Below are 9,705 nucleotides of genomic sequence, written 5' to 3'. Positions count from 1 at the left end.
TTCTAAGGCCTGAGGTCAGACACATAGCTGAGAACTTTACATTCACCCCAGAATTGTTACCTTCTTTCAGCTGAGTGTTAATGGCAGTCCCTGGTCTAAATCAGTGACTCCCAACCTGTGGGAACAACAAAATCATTTTCTCTCATTTTTGCCTTTCTACATGTGAAATACAAGATATATGAAAAAATCCTTCAAATGAAACAATCTGAGAAGAAGGAAAAATAACTGGTTGAACTGTTCATGCAGTAACTCACATGCACACACTGAGGAAATAACCTGCGATGTGGGGTCAGAAGTAGACAGCATTTAATTTGAAGGGGTTACAAGCCAACAGGTTGACTTTTAAAATATTAAAACTTGAAGTTAAACACTATTGCAATACAACTTGTTGGAATGAGAGAAGTCAAATTTAAAAGACAAATTTATAAGGTGAAGATAACAGCAAGCCCAGATAGCATATGAAAGTGGGCCACTTCAGGCAATGATGTGGCACTGCTGGCCTTCTTCTGGCCCAGACAAAATGGATGTGAGCCTGAAGTGGCCTACATGTAAGATAACAAATATGGCCCAAATATCCCAAAACAAATGTGGGCCATTTTTGGCAAAGATCTGGCCCAGTCGACAAAAGTTAACGTGGGTGTAAACCAAAAGTGACCCGGTTATATTAAAACATACCTAGGCCAGTTCTGACAAAGATACGGCACAGTAAGCACTGGCTTGACTTGATGTGAACCTAAAGTGGCCAACATATGATATGGCAAATATGCCCTAAATACTATACAACAAATTTGGCCCACTTTTGGCAATTGTATGCCACAGTCAGCACTGGCTGTCATAATGTGAGCCTAATGTGGCCCACATTTGAAATAGTAAATATGGCCCAAATATTACTGAACATTATTGGGCCACTTTAGGTAAAGGTGTGGCACAATTGATACTGGCTTATCTGAGTGTGGTCTGTTTATCTTAAACATGTCTGGGTTAGTTCTGGCGACACAGTAAGCACTGGCTAATCAGGGTGTGAGGCTAGAATGGCCCATATTTGAAATGGTGAATATGGTTGAACAGTATTGGGCCACTATAGGGAAAGATGCGGCATAATTAGTACTGGCTAATCTGGAAGTGAGCCTGAGGTGGCCAACATATGATGCAGCCAATGTGGTCCGGTCATCTTAAAACATATCTGGGTCAGTTTTGGCCAAGATACGGAACACTCAGAACTGGCTAAGCTGGATGTGATATATGTTATGAGATATGATTTACTGTGGTTCTAAATTAATCAAAAAATTTTAGAGGTGAAGCTCAGTGTGAGTGCATACACACCGATAACATTTACAACTGGGACTCAGGTAAGATTCTCTGAAAATGCTCCCAGAAGATTATTTTTCTACAGCAAAGTGTGCCAGGGCCTCCTCCTCTTATAAACATGGAATTTGCTGTTCTGTTAGTCCAGGGATCATTGTCCTAACAGTCCAGCCACAGTCCCCACCTCTAATCTAAGAACTGGTTTCCTCTGCCTTGTTTGGTGCAATTATGGTTGAACCCCACATGTACCCAATTGAACTGATTAACTGATAGCACCTTGTTGGGGGCTGCACAGCTTAAGGCAGCTGTCTTTCCAGTGACACACAAAGGCTTTATCCACAGGTCCCGGAATTTGCAAATCATCTTGACTCTGGTGACTGCAAAAACAATGTTGTTAGGCCTGTTGCTGGCAAACAGGAGTGGAATGCCCCAGTACCATCATCCCATGCAGTATTTGGGCCAAATGAAGATATGAAATGTAGGCCAGATAAGGGCCTGACTAAAAATGAACTGTGGTCCAGATTTGGGCCAGATCTGATTTATTTGTTTAGTTTTTGGTTTACATGTGGCATTGCTATGATTTGCTTGTGGCCCGGATCTGGCAAACAGGAGCGGACCACCTAAGTGCCATCAGTCCATGCAGTATGTGGGCCACATGAAAGTGTCGAGTGTGGGCCAGATATGGGCCACAGCAATTTTGCTATCTGGGAGGTCACAGGAGTTGGTGGAGAAATCACAGGTGAATACAGGAAATGAAACTCTCTCTCACAACGGGCAAATAGCGGCATCTAAATATGTTGGCCATCAAAAAATTGTATTGGTCAAAATCACTGGCTACTACGTTTTACAGAATATTTATCTGAGCCTAAAAAGATGCTAAAATTACTGTTAAAAAAGTCAAACAGATATCAGACAGTCAAGAGAAACATTAAAAGCTGAATATTGGAAGTGAACGTGACATGAATCCGACTGCAGATTAGATTACAACCACCACTACTCTAATTTCAAGCTTTCCTGGAACTTACTGCACACACACACGCACACATACACACACACAAAGGAGCCAAATTGCCAAAAGTTGTCTGTCTGGTTACATTCTGTAAGTCATTCAATCGCTGCTGCTGCAGCAGTGACCAGAAATAATTGTCATACAGACAATTAAAGAGAGTTAACATCACTGAGGTTATACTTGTTGGACTGAAGAATTATTGTTCTGCCTTTAACTCTGTGATAGAACAAAACAATCCATCTAACATCCAAGAGCTGGCTCCATCAACACTAAAGTGTTTGGGCAAAGAGGCAGAACAATTGTTGAGACACTGAACATAGCAGAAATAGTTCAGGTGTTGGTGCTGCATGTGTCCAAACAGGGAAGGTTTCACATGCAGCTCTGTATCATATTTTATACTCGTGCAAAACATGAGCATCTTTAGTTTTGATGTGATTCACAATTGGTAGGTTTCAATCAGCAGGACACTGGCAGAGAAAACCTTTGGGTACATGTTACCTGTTTCTTCCACATACTGCACAGCCCTTTATGGTAAAAATGAATAAAAAAGTGAAAGAAATGTTTTGACTGTTTTTATTGGCCTCCCAGTGAGACAGAGTGTAGAACTCTGAACTGTAGAAAAGAGGCGGAGAAACAAGTGTTGGTGCAACAGTGACACAGGCCAGAGAACATTACTGTTGTCAAAACAAACTCACCTTTACACCAAGTAACCAGCTTCAAAGACACAAACATATTTGGATAAAAACCCAATGGACTCAGATATTTATGGGCTCTTTGTCCTAAACCTGAGTTCATTTTACACTCAGACCAGGTTGTGAGTGTTTTCTCTTCACAGACTGTGGAGTTGGATCAGAACTTGCCCTTCTTCTTCTTCCAGGGCTTTTTCTTGGACTTGGAGTCGATGATCAGCTGAGACTGACGCTTCAGTGCCTCCCGTGAGATGATGTCAGCTTCGTCCTCTTCACTCTCGTCCTCTGAGACACAAGCAGTGAAAGTTGAAACAAAGAAAAATGTAGAGAGTGTGTGTTTGTGTGTGTGTGTGGGTGGCTGCCAACTCACCGTTGTCAAAGAGGTCCAGTCTTTGGTCCTCAGGCAGCTTGACACGCGTGTTGTAAGCTGGCAGTTTCCCCTCAATCCGGACAAAGAACTGCTCAAAGCAGCACACAGACACGTTGAAAATATTCAGTGGTCAAAGACTCTCAACAGAAAGACAAGTATTTTCTATTTCTGCTAATTTAATTTTTATATGATTCTTTTTTTTAAATCTACAAAATCCCTTATTTGCCATAAAATTAGAATTTATGCAGGTCAATTTTCATGGTTTTTGCTTTGGTTTATTGACAACATTGTAATTCATGTTTAATCTTTATAAATGCAACATTTATCAGACTTTGTCAGGGACAGACAGATAAAGTCCTGGACCCATTACCATTGTTGTCCCTGGTGTCTGCACAGTCCACCAACCTTCCTCAAGGTGGACATTAAGTCCTGATAACGTGTCCATTATCAGGACTTAATGGACAACAGGGAGGCCAGAACCGTCCTCCGCTGTGCATCGTACAGTTGCCTCTGTGGAGTTTATTAGTTACCTCATCATGCTCACTCTTTCACACAATGAAATTTATGTAAGCTAATATATATATATATATATATATATATATATATATATATATTCTTAATTTCACATTTGTTTCTTTTCACAAGGAAATGAAATTAGTTTTAGGCCAACAAAATCTAATAAATGAGCCAAAGTTGTAGGAGAGACGGGATCCTTTTTTTGATAATTCACTCAGACCTATAACAGATATGATGACCAGCAGAAGACTGGCCTTTCTCAGACTTTCTGTTCTCCTTTATGATAGAGCTGCAGGTCGTTTGACAGCCAAACCATATTCCAACCGTACCGGTCAGGCAAACAAGGCCGGGCTGATTTTGAAATTATCAGCTCAGACTTACGTCAGTTAGAAAGATTATGCCTTCTAAAAATGTATCTGAGGGTAAAACAGTCAATGTCATTAGTAAATGGCAGGCAGACTGTTACGTGTTTCCTCTGGTACACTCTGATATTCCATGTTCTCAAACAGAGAAGGTCCTGCCGAGCGTTAGTAATCAAGAGCAAACACTTCAGGTGGCTCTAACAGCTGCTTTTTCATTTGGATAAGCAGTGCAAGCAGAGGAACACACTCAGCCATGCTGCGTTCATTAGTATTACTCTGTACTGTGGGCTTAAATAAGAGTCCGACATGCTTCATTATGTACCTTGACAGCCCCCATTGCCACCTAATGCTAAACTGCTTTTATCATTGAAAGTTCAAGCTGACACACAGCTCTAACAGAAGAGACTGCTCACTGATTCTCTGAATCAGATCTCCATATTTAAAAAGATTTCAATCTAGTTTTTTAAAAGATGTTTCGAAACGATTTTCTTTCATCAGTAACAGTATTTATTAAATATGACTATATTTGTCACGTATTTACATGCGTAGTACCACACACGTGCCAACATTCTCTGTTAATGAGTACAAACTGTACAATGTGACTCATCTAATGATTGGCGTGTGCCCTTCCCACACACACCTGTCACTACAGTACTTTTTGATGTCCTAACCAAAACCAGAACCTGTATTTCAAACCCCTGGTTAAGTGTTGTGTAACTTCGTCTCACCTCCTCTTCCTCCATCTCCTTCATAATCGCAGTGTGATCTTTTCCCTGAAGCTCCTCTTGCAGTAACTGCAGCTTCAGCTCACACTGGGTCATCAGCTCCACCACAAACTCATCGGAGTCTGGAGACACTTCAGCCACTGTGTGCTCACTCTGAAGGGAGAACAGAAGAATTTGCCAAAAATGTTCAGAAATAAAGAAATAAAGCCATAGTTAAACTTTACCAGTGTGATGTGCTGAAGTTTGTCTGCAAGGTGCTCCTCTCCGGCTCGGACAGTACTGAGGGTTTTAACAAGCCAATCCAGGCGCTCTTTGGCTGCATCACACCTCTGTTGTTCAGCCTGCAGTTGCTGCTCACAGTCCTCCAGCATCTGCTGGTCGCTATTTAAACCACAGAGAAAAAGCTTTGAGAATAAACATTAATACAGTTGTATCAAAAGATTGTATAAAAAATGAAACTCATCATTGGCCTCATAGACCATGAGTGTGGTAGGTGAGTTATAGAGCAGGAGGTCATTAGATTCTTCATTTTTAATCCCTAACCCTTAATTTTGACATTCCAGATTATTTAAGTTATTTAAATAGTTAGACTTAAGCACTCCCATTACCTCTGTAGCTCTCTTAAACAGAATTAATTTTACCATCATATTTTATATATTGAATGTGTATATTGCATGGAAATATGCATTTAAGCCATTTTTGTAAATGGAGTAATGGTGGTACAGTAGTGCATGATGCTGTCTCACCTGGAGAGTTTAGCCTCCCCAGAGTATTTCATGTCCTGGAACTGTTGGTATAAGAGCCCCTTCTGCTCCTTCAGCTGCAGCAAGATCTTTTCATTCTCTTCTTTCAGCCTCTCCAGATGTTGGTGTGTCTCCTTCTGTGAGATAAAACGCTCCACTATCTCCTACACACATAACACATGAAGACACGTGTGGGTATATAAACGCTGATAGTTACCACATAAAATATCCATGGAAAGTATGGGCACATGATGCAGTGAATACAGTAAATCCTTCTCTTTTCACATTCATACCTGTATATTTGTGACTCCAGTGGCCTCCTTGATTCGCTGGAAGGCCTCCTCAAAGGTGGAGATGGTTTTCTCCTCTTCACCTGCCATTCTGGTGGTGCTGCGCTGGGCCTCACTGCTCAGCTCATCCGGCTGCATGGTTGATCTCTGAGCCTGCAGGTAGCCAAGTTTAAGTTTTTCGTTTGACCAAATATAAGATAGTAAAGGTGGTGACTGCTTTTGAAGGCCCTTCTGTGGTCATGTTTCTTGATGTCATTTTAATGTTTAATCGTAAGTTCATTCGGCCAACAAGAATGCTTATGTAGGTGATCAAAAGAGGAAACATCACCAAAATCAAACTTACGCCTCTTAAGTTGTACACACACAGTATAAACCACCATATTTATCTCACCCTCCTGTCGACTTTCTCAGCCTGGGCCTTACGCTCCTCAACCTTCTTCCTGTAGCTTGCTATAATACGCTCTCTGTCTTTGCGCTCCTTGTAGAGCAGTTCCTCCTGCTGCTGTAACTCAGCCTTGAAGGAAGAAGAAAGGGAAATGAATGTTGGAGAGTGAGCGAGGGGAACAAGGGAAGAAAGTCGGTATAGAATTTTAACATTTTTGTTGGCTTAGAAGGCTCCGTAATCAAACACATTAGCTTTTGTGGCGAGTACTACTGCCTCTTAGCAGTAATGTATCTCTATTTGTGGCTGTGCAACTTTGGCAGGAACTTCAGTGCCAGAACACAGAAAATATGAGAAAACAGACAATTTCCTTACTAATAGTCTCATTTGCTTAAGCTGGTTATACGTTAAAGGACACAGCTACATTAGATAAACACTGAAATAGTCCCTGAAGTGTCTCTACGAGAGATGCATTTAACTAATATCAGTAGTGAAAAAAGTGATGTTGAATGCTTAATGCCTTTACTCATAACATGTTCTGTATGTTGTAAATTCATGGCAGAGGAGGCTGCAGGTCACCTTAGCAGCTTCTTTAGAGAGCTGGGCTTCGCTGTTCATGACCTGTAGGTTGTGATGTTCCTCTCTGTGCTTCAGGATTTCTGCTTCCAGACTGTCCAACTGGCCCTGGAAAGTCAGACTCTCCTCCTGAGAGGGTAAAAAGTGGAAGAGTGAGAGATAGAAGAAGCTGGTTTGACACTGTCTACCACTGGGGAATATTTGTGAGGTGATCAAAATTCAAAAACATCCTGTATGCAAAAATGGAGGTCAAGTTAAGTTCAAACAAAGGTAAAATGAGGCCTGGGACAGGAAGTACTGTACCACTGTAGAAGTTGTTTACACATTTACATACCACAAACACAGAGTACCTTGTCAAAGGTACAACAAAGTGTCATATCACAGGCCATTACCCTGCAGAGCACTGCAAACCATCTATTGTTTCTGCATAAAATACCTAAATGAAAATGATTAGCAGACTGTGTACAAAACATGAATGGTGTACAAGTGTTTTCACTCTCATGCGGGTGTATAATGCAACATGCAGCAGAGCAGTTGAATTTAATTCATTATCTTGATATTAAAAAGCAAACATGCATCTTGGGCTAACCTGCAGGTGACTTTTGAGTTTTAGATAGTTTGTCATGATGTTTTCAGCTTCCTTGCATTTAAACTGGGTCTTCTCCAGATTGTTCTCCAGTGCCCGCAATTTCTAGAGAAACAGAAACAGATGTACAAAGCATTGTTCACGAAGATATTTATCTCTGAGTGCATCTAGTGAACACCAGGAAGAAATAACAATTAAGATTATCATGTTTTGCTAATCCCTACATGAGCCTGATGTAACTACCATGGCATCTTCCTCTCTTTTCCGAGCACGTGCATCAGCAGACTGTGCTCCACTGCTGCCTTCTGGTTTCCTTCTCTGGTACTCCATCCTCAACTCGTCCAGGCGGTGCTGGTAGGTCTGGGTGGCGTGTTTTAGGGCATTGAGACGCTTCATCTTGGACAGCACCCGCTGGTCCAGTGTTGTGATGGCCGCCTGAGAAAAGGGCAATGACATGAAACTAGGCTGAGAACTCTTGTATGAGGATATAAGCAGTGTTCAGATTCTATAAACCATAAACAGCAAGAATCAATGTCAAAACAAGGCTGCTGTGTCTTTTATATTCATGCTCCTTCCTCTCACCTTCCCTGACATATTGCGGTAGGCATCCTTCTCCAAGCCTCTGTTGTGAAAGGCCACTTTGATGATATGTTCATCACCCTAGGAGGCAAAGTGAACAGGATTGTAACTGCCATGAGAGTCAGGTATGTTCAGTTTTAGTGTTTCTTTGTGATAAATGAGGACAAAACACAATTTGTGCTATGCAGGGAACTTACAGCATTAGCCTCTGCCACTTTCCTGTACAGCCTCTTGTTCTCCTGCCTCAGCTGTCTGATGGACTCTCTGTTCTTCTTGATGGTGGACTGAGAGCTCTCATAGTATGCAGTTCTGTCGCCCTCTGGAGGACATATTTCATTGTTACACCAATAATGCACAGACAAAATAGGTCATCAACTACCGTAATAATTAAGTTAACTGCTGCTTCTGTTGGACTTCTTTCTGTTACGAGTTTACACTGACATGGATAAAATAACTTAACGTCAATTATCTGATAAAACTAGCATAAACAATTGTTGCAAAACGGACTCTAATGGACTCCTATCGACAACCAGGCAAACAAACTTACCCAATAGTTGAATTTTCCGCTGCATTTCTGTGATTTGGTCATGCAGCGGAGGTTTCATTGTGTCGGTACTGAACGGCATTTTAGTAGTCTATTAATATTGTACACATTTAGCGAAGACAAATATGCCTACAGTCAGAGTTAGCTTGACCTCACTGAACACTGAACACCTCCAGTGTTGCCTGGCAACCTGTACACTTCACACCATAGGCAAGCTCACGCTTTCATATTAACCCTGTGGGTGCTGAGCTGCTGCCATTTATTCTGGTGGTCTATATATAAACTGAACATTTAAGTTTCATTGACCATGACTGTTGCAACAGAGCTCGGTCAGTAACTTAGGTCTAGCCTGTATCTATTGTCATCACCTACAACACATTTCATTTCACTAAAACGCCCTCTCTTGCTTAAAGGATCATTGTGTAGGATTTACTGGAATCTAGCGGTGAAGTTGCATATTGCAACCAAGCGTGTAGGAAAACCTACGGTGGCCGCGAAACTCACAAAAAACCCGAAAGTCCCTCTCTGGAGCCAGTGTCTGGTTTGGGTCTAAGCAACTGAAGAAACATGGGTTCTAGGTTCTAGGATAGTATATATCCATGAAGAGGACCCGCTCCCTCTGTAGATATAAAGGGCTCAATCTAAGGTAATGAAAACATGATTATTATTTTCAGGTGATTATACACTAATTAAAATATACTTATGAATACTATATTCTATTATGTCCATAATATTCAATTTCTGCCAATAGAGCCCCCTAAATCTTACACACTGGTCCTTTTATGTTCAAAACGTCCAAGTACGCTGTTCTCATAAAAAGTAAGATATAAAGACTCCCATATGCAAAAATATAGGAAGCACACAGCCTTAATATACAATTTATAAACTTTGTTAACAAAACGTAGGCCTTTTTCTTGAATGATTATGACTACTTTTGCATGATACAGGTTTCATATCTGAAGTATGAAATAAAAACGTTTATAAAACTGCAGATGTATGATTCTTGGAGATTCAGTGGGTAGAGGAAAA

At 41.1% G+C, this 9,705-nt stretch overlaps 1 protein-coding gene across 1 annotated transcript; it reads right to left on the bottom strand.

The window, feature by feature from the left end:
* Positions 1-2,873: 2,873 nt before the first annotated feature.
* Positions 2,874-9,121, bottom strand: odad3 (outer dynein arm docking complex subunit 3). Its single transcript, XM_042423816.1, has 13 exons — positions 8,680-9,121; positions 8,330-8,451; positions 8,136-8,213; positions 7,797-7,988; positions 7,557-7,658; positions 6,971-7,096; positions 6,401-6,523; positions 6,013-6,162; positions 5,723-5,883; positions 5,201-5,357; positions 4,980-5,129; positions 3,374-3,461; positions 2,874-3,288 (listed from the first exon to the last, which is right to left on the bottom strand). Exons 1-13 carry the CDS (start codon positions 8,756-8,758, stop codon positions 3,164-3,166), a joined length of 1,653 nt encoding a protein of 550 aa, XP_042279750.1. The 5' UTR covers positions 8,759-9,121; the 3' UTR covers positions 2,874-3,163.
* Between the last annotated feature and the right edge of the window lie 584 nt (positions 9,122-9,705).

The sequence above is a fragment of the Thunnus maccoyii genome, chromosome 2, assembly GCF_910596095.1.
Source record: "Thunnus maccoyii chromosome 2, fThuMac1.1, whole genome shotgun sequence".
NCBI classification, from domain to species: Eukaryota; Metazoa; Chordata; class Actinopteri; order Scombriformes; family Scombridae; genus Thunnus; species Thunnus maccoyii.
This window is presented reverse-complemented; position numbering and strand designations above follow the sequence as displayed.

Coding starts and splice junctions, on each gene's coding strand:
- odad3 (XM_042423816.1), bottom strand. CDS start 8,758: ATGCCGTTCAGTACCGACACAATGAAACCTCCGCTGCATGACCAAATC. Junction 5,358..5,722: donor GGGGAGGCTAAACTCTCCAG/GTGAGACAGCAT, acceptor TGGTTTAAATAG/CGACCAGCAGATGCTGGAGG. Junction 3,289..3,373: donor ACTGGACCTCTTTGACAACG/GTGAGTTGGCAG, acceptor CTTGTGTCTCAG/AGGACGAGAGTGAAGAGGAC.